Source organism: Hylaeus volcanicus, chromosome 3, assembly GCF_026283585.1.
Source record: "Hylaeus volcanicus isolate JK05 chromosome 3, UHH_iyHylVolc1.0_haploid, whole genome shotgun sequence".
Taxonomy (NCBI): Eukaryota; Metazoa; Arthropoda; class Insecta; order Hymenoptera; family Colletidae; genus Hylaeus; species Hylaeus volcanicus.
Window position 1 is genome coordinate 27607823 of NC_071978.1, and position 17354 is coordinate 27625176.

At 43.6% G+C, this 17354-nt stretch overlaps 1 protein-coding gene across 4 annotated transcripts; it reads right to left on the reverse strand.

Annotated features, from left to right (window-relative positions):
* Positions 1–6: 6 nt before the first annotated feature.
* LOC128874014 (ALK tyrosine kinase receptor) lies at positions 7–17290 on the reverse strand. 4 transcript variants are annotated; one of them, XM_054118231.1, is made up of 26 exons: positions 17153–17290; positions 13925–14117; positions 11398–11777; positions 10663–10855; positions 10452–10579; positions 10092–10223; positions 9499–9654; positions 8958–9088; positions 8699–8865; positions 8218–8312; positions 8043–8141; positions 7784–7958; positions 7553–7700; positions 7071–7217; positions 6829–6985; positions 6372–6566; positions 5659–5904; positions 5435–5536; positions 5063–5258; positions 4677–4956; positions 3313–3605; positions 2956–3181; positions 2661–2777; positions 2354–2599; positions 1802–2272; positions 7–1193 (listed from the first exon to the last, which is right to left on the reverse strand). In XM_054118231.1, the coding sequence occupies exons 3-26, from the start codon at positions 11738–11740 to the stop codon at positions 1146–1148; spliced, it is 4491 nt and encodes a 1496-aa protein (XP_053974206.1). In that variant the 5' UTR covers positions 11741–11777; positions 13925–14117; positions 17153–17290; the 3' UTR covers positions 7–1145. The 4 variants fall into 4 exon arrangements, with proteins under 4 accessions (XP_053974206.1, XP_053974207.1, XP_053974205.1 ...); XM_054118232.1 differs by having other exon boundaries at positions 7–1238; XM_054118230.1 differs by having other exon boundaries at positions 7–2272.
* Positions 17291–17354: the final 64 nt, after the last annotated feature.

The window sequence follows — 17354 nt, forward strand, 5'->3', positions numbered from 1 at the left end:
CACTCACTCACTCACTCACTCACTCACTCACTCACTCACTCACTCACGCACACGCAAACACGCACTCTTTCTTTTAAATCTCTTTTGTGTATACTATACATTGTGCGAGGTCGCTTGGAACCTCATGAAACATATCATACATTAGGGCTCGCGACACTGACGATCGTCCTGCATACTGAACGAAGGATAAAGGATCGATTAGGTTTCCCTGTCATCCTTCCGCAGGAGGAACATCGACGATGAACTCGTTACAGCTATGTCTGTCTATAGTTTCTTTCGATAATTTATTATCTATATCATTGGAATTGCGATGGTATGTACTTGTAGTTAGGTGTGACGCGAAGTGCGCCGTTCCGGCTCCTGACGGTCTCATCCCTTTCGCTGGTTGCTTCCCATCGGGCACCAGGTCGTACGCGCGACTTTACGCGTTTGTGCGTGTGTGTTCGGTGTATATGCGTTTAGAACAAGAATTTAGTTGGATTTAATAACGGACGGTTATTGCAATTCCTTGTACCGTCGGCAGATGTCGGGTCTACACTCGACGCGACGTTGATTCGTAGTTGTATCGTAGGAAGAAAGAAAGGTCAATCTTGGGTGAACACGTTCGCGAATTCATACAAGGACTTCCGAGATGCGATGGATCTCGATGGCCCAGATAACTTTGCCCTATATACAATAACATTCTATCGACACGTTGGAAATGTATGGATTAATCGAGATGCTCCAAAAATAACTGTTAAGAAAAGATAAGAAAAAGATGTTACAACGGTTCCGGGTCGAAAAGGTTGCGAGCAAAACTAAGTTTGTCGTTTCTTCCCCCAAGGACTGGTCTTTCTTTTCGCTACAGTACGCACCGTGGACGCGTCCATTTAATAAACACAATTAAATTCTTCCCCCTCGTGTTGGAGGAAAGGTGGCGTTCCGTAAGGTAGAGAACGAGTCGCTCACAAGAGCGTCTCCTCGGAATGCACACGACGCGAGTACTCTTCGTCTCGTATCCACAGAGGCGCGGTGGATTCCGCGAGACGCGGTCCCGCTGGTACTGCGTTTATCGTTGCGGATCGTCGCAGCGATCTGGTATCGGTTGCCGAACGCGTTGCGACATCGGCTACCGGGGAGTTCTGTCACTCCCCTTTGAACAAACCTCAGCAGGAGCATTCCTCTTCCCTCGGTAGCTGGCGACCCAGAGGATCCTTCGTGTGAAGAACAGAGAGACGATAGTTCCATCATACATAGAACTGCGGTGAAACCAATTACAGGGATAAGTGTCGCTAAACTTATGGAAAACAGTTACGACATCGAATGCCACGTGTATTGTAATGATTGTCCTGCGCGTACGAAGACTTTTCTCAATGATTATTTATTATACGGGCTGGGTTGAAATTCATAGCACACCTGGACAAAGGTGTTGATAATATTGATATAACATTTTCTCATCGGCTGCTATCGGTCTCTGTCTGAGGCGGTGTTTATAAACATCGAGAACGACGTGGTTAAATACAAAGTGGTTTTACTGATTGTTTGTCTCCTATTCCTTATTAGACGACTGCGAATATTTCTACATTCGTAGACAAGAAAACTGTACAAGTATCAACGATACAAATACAAATTTTTCCGCGTGTATCAAATGCCAAAATTTCCTTGTAAGTGCACTACGAATTCCAACCGACCCGATCGGTATGATTACTACCCCGAATGGACTCGTTCCCTTCGAGACTTTGCTCTACTTTCATAGAGGTTCGCAGCTTTCGAATGTGAAACGGACGACATGGGTGCGTCGATGTGACAATATTTGAATTACCTTTTTGAGTTCCATACTGCCTGGGGTGCTCGACCGTTGCGGCGGTGGCGAGAAGGCTATTTTTTCGTAGGGTATCGTTCCGCGACACAGAGCGCTAGGATCTAAACTGAGAGCAGCCTTCAGGGCATTTTTCTTTAACATTCCATTCACGTTAGTGGCGCTCGTATTTAGGCCAGCGTGACTAGGGGAGCAGGTACGCGTGTTCGGCGACGAGTTCGTCGTGTCTGGCGGCGTGTCCGAGGAAGCAACGATCAAGGAATCGGAGTTCGTGTCGGTGGTGGTTACGCTTTCGTTACCGTTTCTTCTGTCCACTTCCGTCGCGTCGACGGTGCTGTTTCGACGAGTTTCGATTCCCCCTGGACGGTTGTTACCATTGTCTGCGACACCTAACTTACCGCTATTTTCGATGTCCGTTGAGGTTCGATGTGCGCTCTTCTCCGCTCGGTTCGAGCTATCGGGCTTGCATTTATTCTGCAAACAAGCCGGTTATCTCGGTAAATATCGCGACATTCGACAGAGAAATGTATGTATTCTCTCATCGATCGAACGCACCTCCGTATCATCGTTCTCGTCGCCAATGTCATCGAGACTCGTTTTCCTACCGACAGCTTGCTCGGAGTTGTCCGAACCGTATTGATTGCTATGAAATCGTCCTTGGGGGGTTTTATCGTTCGAATCATTTCTGTTTGAAGGTTCGTTTTTCGGATACGAGGGAAACGTAGCAGCGGCCTGAGCCAGCCGCTGGCTGGCCGATCGAGGATCGATAATTCTGGGCTGCATGTATCCACCCGTATCCAACTGTAAAAACGATCGATAATTAAAGACGCGATAATAATTTGAAGGTAAATTGTATACTCACTTCGGACTGTACATTGATACATTCTGCTTCCGGATCCGGCCTCATGATCGTTATCTCGCGCTCGCAGATCGGTAAAATGTCAAAGTCAGGCGTTGGATGATTGATCACGTCGGGATCCTGTGAAAATGTCACCGTTATTTCTCAGAATTTTATTCGTGATACCACCAGTGGCGCATTTGCTCCTCGTTTGGTAGTCCATCGAGAGAAACACACATTAAAAATTTTTTTTTTTTTTTTTTTGCTACGAGATAATGCGCCACTGATTGTCACAGCGATCGGGATTAGGGAATTGTACCTGTAAACAGTAACCTATTCTTTCGACAATCGTTGCAAAACTAGGCCTGTCTTCTGGCCGTGGGTGCCAACAGCGTGTCATTATGCCATAAATAGGATCAGGGCATCCCGCTGGTTTCTCCAGACGACCACCCGACTTTACCAACGATATAGTTTCTCTATTAGTACACCCCGTATAGGGTATATACCCAAAGGACATGATCTCCCACAATAGGATGCCAAATGCCCTGTGGACAACAATTAATCAAATGGATTTCCATCGTCAATATTGCTTGTAAACTGTTACAAACTATTTTCTCGGAAACTTCTTCTTCTTCTTCTTCTTTTTTTTTTTTTATATCAAACGAGAAGAACTCACCATACATCGGTCTTTGTGGTGAATATCCCGTCCAAGAAACTCTCTGGTGGCATCCATTTTATGGGCAACATGGCTTTGCCACCTTTCTTATAATAATCGCTCCTGTAAATATCCTTAGCCATTCCGAAATCGGCAATTTTTACAATACGGCCCGGCCCCTTGCACGTGAGCAAGCAATTTCTCGCGGCGATATCCCGATGAATGAAACGTGCCTCTTCCATGTATTTGCAACCGTTCGCGACATCGTAGCCGCACATTATTAGATCCAGCATCGTCAACGACGTTGGATAATCCTGCCAAAACAGGAATATACGCATGCACCCCATTGACGACGTGCGGCAAAAATTGACAGTGGTCCCTGTTCGAAATTATAATCCAGAACGGCACACAGAGTTCAGAACGAAAGCGAAACGGAACATAGGAAAGCGAAATTAGGTGCGCACAAGCCTACCTGGTAATGCCAATAACGAAAAACTATACATACGTATCGTAAACTGAGGTTTGGATACAAAGCTGAGCTTACACGGTCACATGTAACAAATGTAACAATCGCTTAGGAGAAAATGACGGGGGGAGACCGGGGTTGAATGTAACAGGGTCAGGTTCTAACACTCTCTGAATTTCAAAATCTATAATTGTGGTAATGTAGGTATTGTAGTAATAGTTAGACCGCGGATATTTGTGCGTTTACGTGTTTAGATTACGTATTTGTTCGTCTTTATTGTATACGAATGAAGATACGAATTTCCATAAACATCGGCAGTCTGGTAATAAATATGATCAATTTGACTGGATTCTTTATAACGATTCCAATCGAATTTCTTCTAATTGCTTCAATTATAAATTTCATCGATTCAACGCTTGTATAAATATAAATCACGTTTTACAACCTGTCCCCGTTCGGCGTTGCAACTGGTCCCAAATGAAAGGTTCAAAATTAGAACAGTTTCTTTACCACAAATGCGTTTATAAAAAATTGTTGGTCCACTATAATGACAAGAAAAAATCTTAATCGATATATCGTATCGATTCATAAATAACTTCCGCCGTACACCGCACGTAGCAATTTTCAATTTGTTAAATTGGAACTAGTGGCGATCGACGATCACGATCATATAATTGATTAAGATTTATTAGGTAGTTATATATCTGGAAATAAATGGTAAACGAAGAAACGGGAGTTGTTTACGAATCGATCTAGTAGTCGTACAAAAGCATCCCGTATAATCGTGTTGCGTGTAAATAGGATACGATCGAGTCTGAGAATAGTAAACATTTGGTTTCGCTAGTTTCGTCCCCGGTCTGCCCCCGAACGAACGAAAAGTAATGCCATGTTATGCGTTCTCGATTGGAGCACTATTTACCGCGCGTGGCCTCTCCTCGCGAAGGAAGTTCTTCAAATTGCCGCCGGCGAGCAATTCTAAGACTATGTATTTCGGGTTTTCGTCGAAGGAAACCCCGATGAAATGCACTATATTCGGGTGATTGAATTTGCTCATGATCAGAGCCTCCATCATGAAATCGGCCTCGGTGTCGGGCCTGGACGCGGATGGTATAGTCTTCACGGCGACCGGGTGTTCTTCGTTGCGTCTGTATTTGTACACGCCTTGAAACACTTCGCCGAAGGCGCCTTGCCCGAGAGGTCTACGGCAGAAATCGATCAACCATCGCTCGTTTATCCCCATGGCGAAGAAAGACTCGGACGGATACTATAGTATATTATTTCACCTAAATCAGGATCGGTACTTACTTTACCAAATTGATATATTCACGAGGGATTTGCGGCAAATCTTTAAAGCTATAGAGATTTCCAGCGAACTCGTAGTTCGGATTGATTTCGGTCACCATGGTATCGGAAACGGTGCGCAGTGGCGTTAATTCCGTACCGTTGCGAAACATTAATTGCCGCCGACGTAAAAGCGCCTTTCGACTTTGATAACGATTATCTATCGACAAAAGCGATTCGTGCTTGTAATTGGGAGAACAACATAACTTTCATCGCGTTTTTCTAATATTCATTTTATCGTTCTATCTATCTATGCCGACTTAATTAATTCATGAGAATCCGATGTCTTCGGTATTACCTAAAGCTATACGTATCACAATTTGGTTGTTTGCTTACATAGTAGTAGGCAGACAGTGGCGAAAGCAAAGAGTAGGCCGATGCTCACAGCTATCAGAAGAATCATGAACGTTTGGTGCGTGACCCTTGAATCGTCAGCCACTGCAAACGATAGGATTATTTCTAATCGTATTAAGAGTAGAGCTTCTATCGAAATCGATAACGTTTAATGTAACTAGCGACTGACTATTTTATGAACGATTCGATTCGATTGGTGTACTTACTGACGCAGGATCTCGAGTCATTACTCAGTAACCAACCAGGTGGACAGAGACATTTCGTTTCGCTGAGATACTGATCGAGGGCGACGCAACGAAAGTCGCAACCGCAACCACTGATAGCAGGAATAATATAAACCTCACCGGGTCCGTGGCTTACTGCTGGCTGGAAGTGAACGTGCATAAGGTCACGGCTGGCGTACGAGTAACCACCATCCCCGTTTCCGGTTTCTTTGTGACCGGTATCGCCACCTAAATCATTGCGGCTGGATTGAAATGTCGAACAAAACGGCAGGAAACATTTCGCTAAACTAATCGTGCCACCTATTAAATATTTATTAAACTTAGGGGACGACCCAATACTTCGTCCATGAGCACACAAATAAAATATAATTCCCTTTGGGCGATCATTGAAAAATGAAATAAAATTTGTGCAACGTAGGGTTGAGCGTGGAGACTGGAACATTTCGAGCTCTTTCACACGACGATACGCGTATCGTACCCGCGATACTGTATCTCGCGAGAATCGCCGTCTGAACGCTTCCATAATATTATGTGTACCATCGGTATCCTGTATACGCGTACCGCAATACGCGTATCGTCGTGTGAAAGAGGTCTTCGGATCGTAGATTTCGAACCCAATTGCAATAGAAGGGTTGCATCGAGTATCGCGACGTGAAATTCATTTAAAATCGCATTGATATCGATTCTTTAACTACCTATGTAACCACCGCCTCCACCTCCTGTCAGGCATCCGCCACCTCCGCCTCCGAATCCTCCGTTAGCGTGACTCTGATTCCCAGGACCGCAACCGATTCCTCCCACGCCGCCCCGAATTAGAGCCATGCCAGCAGAAGTTCGTTGACTCGAATCGCTGCCCCACGATGATCCGTTCCACCCGCCTCCTGGGCCACCTGCGCCAACCAGACTTCACGTAATTAACACAGTTTCGAAGCAGTTACCGTTAAACGTAGATTGACGGGCATTGCTGCAACGTCGTACATGTGATTCGTCTAAACAAAATTGAACCTTCGTTTATCACCGTAAGACGATCGGACAGTTAAATTGCTCTAAAATAATGGATCCTTTGGGAAGTGATTCGAAGGAACTTTACGTTTCCATTTTATATATTTGAGTTGTTTTGAAAAATATTCGATAGTATTTGTACGATATTACCTGCCTCTGTTGAAAGAACCGAACCAGAGGATGGTTGTCTTCCAAACGACGCAGGTCCTCGTCCATGCTGAAGACCGCTGTCAACGAATTGCCCTAATCCTATACCACCTCCCCCTGACGCAATGAGTATCGGGTGCTGGTTTCCGTTCCTTTTCAACTGTAACATCGAAACGTTCTCGTAAGCACTTCTGCTTGGAATGTTTCATTATTCTTTCATTGATATCATATTATCATCCACTCACTGTGAAGATATACGTTGCTCCGCCACCACCTCCTCCGCCGTCCTTTATCTTAATCCTTTTCACTTCGTCTATAATGGAGGTGATCCCTGACGACCCGTACGTTTGCGATCCACCAGTTTGACAGCTATTCACTTTTAGCCCCAAACTCTGAAAATTTCATTCAACCGTGGAAACGTAGAAGTGATTAAAATAGAGCGAAACGATAGAAACGTTCCGAAGAGAAATATTGACGAAGCAAACACTTGATGTTATCGTTGCGACCGATGATGAGTGGCACGCGAGTGTCGTTGACAATGGTCTTGTCTCGGATCAATGCCGTGTAAACGAATGTGTATTTGATTTTTTGATAAGAAAGATATCGAATTGGAGTAATTCGAAATGGAATTCATTGCTTACTAATTCTATTTATTATTCATTTTATTTTTCTACGTTATTCGAGTGATTCATTCGAGTGATTCATTCGAGCGATAAGTAATTCTTACTTTGAGACACGCATTGGATCCAGGCTGTCCCACCATGAAGTACAACTGTTCGCCCTTTTCCAGCTCCATGACACCGCGAACTTGGGCACCCAAGCTGCTACCCATCCCACTGGATCCCTTTCCTCCTCGTGCACCCATTCCGACCAAACTGGAATTCAGGATTATCCAAACGTAATCAAATGCCAATTTTCAGGGACATCCTGATATTATAATACAATAGGAAATTCTCACGTGTAATATCCACCACGAGGAACCGTCCATTTTTGGACACCGTTCAGATTGAAGGAAGTGTCCTCCGACGATGGTGGTACGATCAGTTCTACGCCTGTTTTGTTATGCTCGTCCATACACTGTTCGACAGTAGGCCCTGTCCTGCCTGTGGCTCCGCAAGTGGAAATTCGTATGACTGAAAGTAAAGTTTCGAAAATATAATAATAAGATTATCCGAATTATTCAAGTATCACTGGCATAGTAAAATAAAGCATGGTACCGGTTTCGTTTACAAAGTCTACGTGTTGGTCGGGAACTTTTTCCGAGTCTATGACAGGGTTGTAATAATTGAAGTCTCCAACGACTTCGGGGGGAACTCCTGATGAAAGAACAACAACAAATATTATACACGTAATTAATTAATGTATCATCGAATAAGGCATCCGAACAGTTACCAATTCCGAAACATTCCGGACTCAAAGAGATGTCGTCCACCGCTACGTCACCTTTCGAGGCGTAACCTCTGCTCGCCTCAAATTGCAGAAAATACCTAGACGAATGGTGCACAACAATCAATCATCCGTAAATAGGTCAATTTTGTATTAAACACTCTGAGTGGACTAGGCAGTTAAATTGCTCTAAACTAGGGTCTCCTTTGAGGATTAATTCCAAAAAAATGAATGCAAGTCTTGACTTTTCCTTTTACACGACATTTACATGGACCTTATAGACTGAGAAAAATATTTTTCAGTTGCTAAAAATGGTCCTGCCAAAGGTCTATTTTTAAGAATTTCCACTTTGTTTTCCAGTAGCCTGAGCTTTGCAATAGTTTAAAATACATGCATCTATATAAAAGAAACACTTGAAACTTGCACACGTTTTTTTAGAATTTACGTTGCAGTAACTTCGCTGCCTACTCCTATCGATACTAAATACCTGTATTTTATCTCGGGCAAAGCGATAGCCTGATTGTACCAAACGTCGTGTTTGTCGCCGTACGACCACCAGAGCGATTCGGAGTGATTTTGATGCGGTCTCACTTGAACTAGATATAATCCCAGCGAGCCGCTGTGCACTCCGTATTGGTGGAAAAAGAAGCGCACCTGAACGTTCGCGTGAGCGATAAAAAAAACATTGGCTTTAGTCTCTGCCGACACGTTCAGCTGTCGTACTCGCAACAATGGAAGTGACTTACCTGACAGGATCGATAATAACGACTTTTTACGTCGCTGCTGTAAGGCGGCGTCGGATTGTACAACGGGCTCTCGATGGTACCGCGACTTCCGTAATCGCTTTTCTTGGACATGTTCACGAACGCGTAGGTTCCTGCCGTCACAGACGTTCCATTTATTAATATTGTTCCGCCGGGGGGGTTGAAGCACGAGAATTCATTTTAATCAAATATAAAGTTTATCGACAAACTATAACTTTTAAACAATTCAACGATAATACAACGATAATCTTGGAGACTTGTAACGAAACGTCTTCTCTCTTTGAGTTCTCGAATCGCTCTCTACTATTTTAAAAGTTTGCCGCTTCCTGGCAACCGGAAGTGCGGGAACTCGTTTCCGCAACTTCACGTCGTCGCGACATCTTTACACCGTCGCAACGACGTAACTCGAAACTGTAGTGCGGCATCTTCGTACCGTCGCAACAATATAATCATAAATACATTCGTCGAAAGGTGACGTTCCTAATTCTCTCCGACCTGCCGACGCGATGATAAGTATACCCACCCGACGCATTGCGGTACGTGTGGTCGTAACTAGGCCCGGTTTTGTCAGACGGTGTTGCGCCACGATGAAGGGTCCAATTTAAAGGTCTCCCCGCCACGTTTCTCCAGCCGCACCATCCGTTCTCGAAATTACATCTGGCGTTCTCTGGCATTTTGTCTGAAAACGGTGTTCGATTATTGTACAGTTAAATTGAATTTTACCAAAATTTAACCACATTTCCTTTTTTTTTTTTTTTTTCATGTCCTCAGGGGCTACGATTAATTGTAGCTACAGTACGGGTTTAGCGATCCCGAGGTACCCGAGCTAAGGGAGGGAGGGCAATAGACCCCAACTGACGTGTAAAGGAATGCAACGTAAAAAGTTAAAAAATAATGCGACGCATTGAAATGCAAGAAATTGAGGATCGATGCGAGACAATGTAAACGCGATATGGAAGGAAACATAAGATCAGAGAAACATAAGACCAATAGGTACAACAGTCAAACCTTCGCAAGATCACGTCCCGGATAAACTACCCGTTATAAACTGAAACTGGTCTGTCGTGCGAGCGACGTGCCAGGTTGGAAACGGGAAAGCAATAGTTCGCCAATTACCGCAGTCGAGGGCCTCGTCTTCGCCGTCGGCGCAGTCTTTTGTCAGGTCGCAAATACGCGTTCTGTTTAAACACGAGCCGTTGTTGCAGCGAAACATGTCCTCCGTGCAGGCTGCGCCTACCGGTGTCAATTCTGCGAACGAGCAAATATTTCCTTTCGTTTCTCTGTGGTGCAGATACGCCGGTTTTGTACCAAAATTGTCGCCGCGCTACGATAATATTTCTACGGCGAATAGACAGCGCTTCGATTCGTATTTGATGACTTCGTAATTAAACCAGAAAGAAAGTACGAACTTGTCGTATTCTCCGTTTGGAGTGCAGATACCCTATGGTAGAATAACAACATAACAGGAATAATTACCGGGGAAGCAGTCGATCAAGCGAATGTTATCAATCGCAATGCTGGAGTTAGGATGCGGTGCCGACATCTCTATAAGTAATTGATGCGGCTGACTAATTGCACCCAGATTAAAGCGCGTCGTCTCCCATCTGCAACACACACCGTCGAGTCTCTCCTCATCGATACGTTGAACATTGTTTGCCAAGTAGCCAGTGCAAAATTAATTACGTACGTTGCATTATTATTTCCTGCCTTCCTCGCGGCTACTGAACTCGTGTTATTCGTGATTATGACTAGGGTTATAATGCCGTCGCTCATCTTGACCTGGTACATTGACAATTCCAGCACGCACAGCGATCCGGTGCGGGGAATCGTTGTAGACCACATTTGGGCGTTCCCGCGGCCATTGAACCACAAAAAGTGCCCTGGAGAAAAACGGAATTAACTCAAAAATTCATAGTTACCGGCAAATTTGTATTCGAATGATGATCGTTTATTCGATGGAAGAATACGATTCAATGTATTTTATTCATGATTGAAAATTCTAATTCTCATTTAACAAGAATCGAATAAGAAATTTTATTTCATTTCTATTCGTTGCTCAAAATGTTTAGTCAGCCAAGAATTTTATCTTTAATGTATTAGGTTGTCCGAAAAGTTTCTTTCGCTTTATTAATAAGTAATACATGCACAATATTTTATGTTTTACGTTACATTACTGAATCGTGCACGATTCATTTTGCTCCGTTACTGTTACAACACGAATATCTATGAAATTAGATTGTCTATTTATATAAACACGAGCACATAAAATCATCGAGTTCTAAATTAAAAAGGGGCAAACGAAAATTCCAACAAGACATCGATGAGCTAAACGTTTGCAAAAGAAAATTTGGAATTTTTTCAATATTGAAGGGGCCAACTCCACGCTTCATTTTGAAATAGCGATTCGAAGGGCGCGTCTTACCCCTTTCCGAGTTGCTGGCGTCCGTCTTGGGCGCCAGTTTGTTACGTCCCGACGGCATGATCCTCCTGAACCCGAGCGTTTGGTTCCACGACCAATCGCAGGTTTTCTCGAAATCGCAATGACCGGGCAGCGACGGCCGCATCAGGGCGATTTGCAACTCTTTGGTCCCGCGCGGCATCCTCTCCCTCCAATCGCAGTAGCCGCTGGTGACGCAGCAAAGACTGAGCAGGATCCTCAGCAGCAGATTTCCGCTCAGACAAAATTTATATCGCCAGTCGTGCGCGGTGCGACTCGGCCGTCTCAAATTCGCGGTCAACACCCCAGACCGCGTAGCTCTGATCATTACTCCGTGGTTTCCTCGTATTGCCGCTCGATATATCCTGCAAAAGGTCACACGCAACATTTACAACCCGTGCTTTTCGTTTTCTCCATTTTTTCCCTCCTCGCGGGCAACCGTGGCTCTAGCCCGCTCCGACGTTTCAACCGTTCTCGGAACGGATCGCGTGAACACGCTCCGTGGTCTCGAACAAGTTTTTCGTAATTACCTAGTCCCGCCGTGAGTTCCGTTTCAAGTGTGTCCAGATATCGCACGAAAATGGGGGCGTTGTAATTTTTTCAGCTGTTATTTACGACGGCTCTCGAGAAATAAGGCTTCCGAATAGTTGGTACCGTGGCGATCTTTGTGATTCTTCGTGTAATCCGGTTTGCGAATTCAACGTGAGCTAAATTTTTGCTTTGTACATACTTGGGAAAATTAGTGTACTAGCGGGTGTAAAAGATGAATTTTGTTTAATTAGTTCCGTCGAGTCGGTTCCATTCGAAGAAAGTTTGTTTGAAATAAAATCAATAACGGTGACGTATAAATTTGTACATATGATCAATAATGGTGTCGATGTATTTTAAGAATCTCGACGAAAGAGTGTTCCCCTGAAAAGCATCTAATTATCTTTGATTTACGAATAGTAAAATACCATGCAAACAAATCACAACAAACGTAAGTTTGGAGTCGAAACGATATTGGATGTTCGTGTTTAATGCATTAAAATATCACGTCTGAGGTATAAAGGCAATTTCCATCGCTAGCAATAGGAGACGCGGAGGACAGGTTCGCAGGAACGAGAGAGCGAGCCGGATGACGAAACGAAGCGGTGATTGGCGGAAATGGAATAACTGATTCGCCGATATTTCATAATTTCCTGTATGCCGGTAATAACGACGACGTCCCTCGTAATGCCGACAGCGAAATGTATCCGAGTTTCATTTTAATCTTATTCCAAGGCGCGGAACACTCCCGTCGCTTCTTTCATTTGCAAAACGTCGAGAACATTTTTGTTGCGAACGTTAGGTACAAATTGAACAATTAAACTCGATCGAGCTTTAAATCTCGTCTAAATAACTTAGATTGCGAGTAGACTCTAAAATAAATCCAGCTTGGTTCCACTTAGGGAAGTTTATTTAAAATAAAATCGATAACGTTGGTGCGCGAATTAATAAAGAAAAAAGAAAATTATTCAAAAGTACGATCGATGACGGTGCGTATATTGCGAATTATTTGGATTATAAACCAGTAAAAGAACTATCGCGTAACATTTGTGTAAACATAAGCGATCGTACGTGTTTCCCACAATTCTATTCGTGTAACTATCAAAAGATCGCTACGGAGTATATTTAACGAACGGTATGTTATCGAGTCTTATACGAATACAGGGTGGTCGAAGCTCAATTTGTAAAAATCTCTGTTCCGTTAAATCGGATTTCGCAACGAGCGAGCATGGACGGATTAAAAATTGATCGAAAAGTCAGAAAAGAATAGACGTAGATAAGGGAATATGTGACTCGGTGCTATAACGATGGACGCAGAGAACAAATTATTCAGGGTATTTCTATCGATCTTTTAGTCACTCCCGGTTCGAAGACTTAACAGCTACATTCAGGAGCGATGCGAACTGAATAATACCGGAATTAATGGATCTGTGGTGGGATAAACGATTCCTTTTATGGAATACGATACTCGTGCTTTTTAGCCATTCAGCTTCCAGGGTAGATCTTCATAGGAAAGGCTCTACTAATTGATGTAAAATATCATACGATGAAGGGAATCGGTAGGTGCAACCAAATGTTGTTACAAAAACAAATATACATATCGAATTGAGTAGCCTCCTCCCTTTCGAAGTCGGTTAAAAAGAAAAAGAAATCATTTGCACTTGTATTATAGATATCGACGAGAGAACACGATATATTTGAAAAATAAACTTCACAAATATATGGAATGTTCCTGTCAGAGTGTTTGAAGATTTTTTATTTAACTTGTCTTTTTCAAAGATAAATTTATTTTTCAAATATATGTAGAAAGTAGTTACTTTTAAGATGTCGGTTATCCCACAAACGACTTGTTCTTCCGAAAAACAAATTTATTTGTCGAATTCGTATAGCGGGTCGTTATTTTTAGAATGTTATCCCGGACATTGGCCACAGATATCGAAAGCATTAGGTTCGCTCGTTTCCGTATGAATCGAATAACCCTTACCTTCGACCGAAAACGGTGTTGTACGATGCGCCAGCATAGTTCCCAATTCTTCATCCGTTCCGTTGCATCAGTAGCACTCCTCGACAGGTTCGAATCACTGGCCACTTCCTCCCGAGTCTCACGTCGCCCCGAACGATACCAGCGATTATCGTTGTCTCGTTGCTCACCGATCGATCTTCCAGGTATCCGTTACCTGGGCGAAACGAAAGGGTTAATGAGTATCGCGTCGTCGAGCCGTCAGAAGTTCGAGGACGACAGAGCCGGGTCGCGTACGACGAAGCCCAACCATCCGCGTCGCGTTATAGGATCTCGCACTCTCAACTGGATAATCTCTTGTCTGTCGTTAACGGCAATCAAGGAACTCGTTTTTTTCCCTCTCTATCCTTGATATCCGTCTGCCCCTTCCTCCCTTCGCTAGTACCCTACAACCCTCGCTATCCACCTCCGTGTTCTCCGTCTCGCTTTTTCTCCTCTATAACACTGTCTCGCTCTTTTCCGGAATATTGAAGCGATCGCTTGACGAGTGCGAATTAAGTGCTCTCTCGACTCGATTCGGTACAATCTGAACGATACTTGTTACACTTGTCTTCCTTTTTATCTTGCGTAGACGCAGCATTCCGTTCGATTCCACGGCACCTGCACCCAGTCAGAACTCTGAGTCCTACGCGTTTATTATCAACATTGTCCAACGTTGAAGTAGCACGAGGATAGTATCGCATCGTGGTCCCAGGTTCGACGACCCCAAAAATCCATTCGAATGGATGGCAAACGATTAATTAAAAAACAAATACCAAAAAAAAAAACGAAAAAGTTATGTTTCGAGTTTGCGCGTCCACTCGACGAGCATTGTTGCCTGTTTCCAAGCAACGACCACCGAGAGTTCCTCAGTCTCAGTCTCTGTTGTTCCCTCTCGATGGTGCTCGATGCCCAGGAATGTTAAATACTCGACGGACAGCCGTGTGCCTTGCCAATTAAACCGATCGATCGATCGACATCGGTTTTCGATGGCTGTCGATGCCGGCAGCGTTTCTATTTTCGATCAGTCACCGGCCGCTATTAAAATATACATCCTAGTTCCTGGAATATATAGATTTTTCTCGAGTAGAACGTCGAATTGATATCGGGGGAGACATTCAATGGCGAGAATTTAGGAGCTTCATTGAAACGGATATTTCTAATTCGCGGAGACAGCCGGTGGAATTATTAACGCGGGAGACAGCGTTTGTCTTATCTAACACGCGCAGGGATGAACCGTATAACGAAGCGATTATGGCGACGAAGTTGATGCAGGATATCTGGTCTAATTTGCTACAAGTCGATTAAAAATATCAGACGAATTCTTCAGAGTTCGCACTCGTAAGAATTACGAGGCTTTTAACTGGAACTGTAAAAGAGATTAGAAAATTAGAAGATTAGACTCATAAGCACATATCCATTGGAAAAATTCTTAAAAATGAACCAAACAACATTTTTTAGTTCGACATCTCTACTATCTCTTATGTGTAAGAAAAATCCTCAAAAAGATTCTTTTCTTTTTTCGCTGGTATGACGATTCCCAATCTGTTTATGATTATTTCCGCAAACAACGCGACACTATTTCACGATAGTTGTTCATCTTCCGTCTATCGACGTTCTCCTCTAAATACACCTAATTTTGCCGATCTCTGGATCGCAGCTTCGCAAATCACTCTCCGCGACACGAGCTCTGATACGACACCTAATTGTTATCACGCCGACAGACGCTCTCTCCCACTGCTTACGCTATTCGAAACTCCCGGCTCGTCGAACAAGCTTACAGGAAGTGATTTGCGCGTGTCGATTAACTACTTTCGGCAACTGACGTTTCTCAGTTAGCGTGGTCCCCTTCTCTGGCGTCGAAATAGGTCAAAGCCACGATTTGGCATCGGCTCGACGAGATATCGAATTTTGATAAACCACGCCAGGTACTGGCGATATTTACCGTTTCCGTTGTTTCATCCGTGGCGGCTCGATCGAGCGATATAAACCCGCCTTTCTCTCGCCGTTTGCAGACACTTGAACGCGTATTACGTTTGATAAATGCCGAGCAGGGAATGTTAACTATGAACCACTTACGTCGAAGAGTTCCACTGTTCCTGGCTCCCTTACGCGACTCGAACAATTTCTCGAGATTCCTCGCGAGTATTCTCGTACTCAATTTTAACGGAACGACGATAATATGTATCTAATTTACAGACATTCCCCCTCGGGGAATCGTCGACGTTGACCGAGTTAATAAGAATTTAACGCGTAATGGGTATATAGGGGAAGTTCGAAGGAAATGCCTAAAAATTGCCATAAAATTGGAGCAAATAGCGTTGCTCGATGGTGAACGACGATGGTTCGAGCAAACATATTCGTGAGAGATATATATGACCTTATTTTTAACCTGTTTTCGTTCAGTTCGTCTGCACAGAGTAAATATACGATTTGTTTGTGACCCTTAGGCCTTCCTTTTTAATTTTGCGTTATCGTGACCCAATTCGGTACATTTATCTATGTACGATATAAAATTTTATCAAATTTTTTGTTTCCTCTAGGTCCTCTTTTTTATTTTTATCTAATTATCACCTTCATATATTGCACATATTGTTATATACGTTATATAATGCTATAATATTATGTACTATATTTTAAACCTTCACATTGCGTGCTTAGGTCTTCCTCGATAAACCCAAGCATTTCTACAAAATGTTACATAATTAAACAAATTATGTAATTCGATGGATACAAGGATTTACCATCATAGACCTAAAAATAGTACAATTTGTCCAGATGAATCTACCGAAGAAGATTCGCAGATACATGAACATATGTATATTTCATTCGAAAATTTATCGCAGAAGACCTAAACAGAATTCAATCTGTCGTGCAAATGAAATTACCAAGGAAGACCCAAAAATACCACGTTTCTCGTACAAACAAACCCACCAAAGAAGACTAAAAATCGTACGCTTTCTATCGCACAGACGAATTCGCCTAGAAAGACTATCGATCTATTCAGAAACGAGACTCAAAATATACCAAAAACAATCGTGATAGTTCGTTTTATCATCGTTACTCCTGCGCCCTCGCGGCACTACCCTGAATCCTGTCAATATTCCCAGCCCCACTGCCCTAAAAACAGAATTCACCGCCTACAAGACGCATTTCCCTCGCATCCTGGACGGTCCAACCCATCTGGCCCTCGACGACGCACCGCGTACTTACCATCGAGCAGAGACGATGACTGTCCGGCGTATCACCTTAAACGCACCGAACGGATCACCCGCAGAACCTCGGTTACATCAACTGATCACATACTTTCTCCGTCGCGACCTCTCGCATCTGTCACCCCAACGATGAAACAACCCTCTCGCTCGCCCGTAACGACGTGTCGTTGCCAGAAACACCATCAGCCGCGCGAACTTGG

Bases quoted from the DNA above. Each gene is read 5' to 3' on its own strand.
- LOC128874014 (XM_054118230.1), bottom strand. From the start codon at position 11,740: ATGATCAGAGCTACGCGGTCTGGGGTGTTGACCGCGAATTTGAGACGG. The intron at 7,701-7,783 runs GTGAGAATTTCC...CCTGAATTCCAG, and splicing joins CCTCGTGGTGGATATTACAC to TTTGGTCGGAATGGGTGCAC. The intron at 2,273-2,353 runs GTGCGTTCGATC...GCTTGTTTGCAG, and splicing joins ACGAGAACGATGATACGGAG to AATAAATGCAAGCCCGATAG.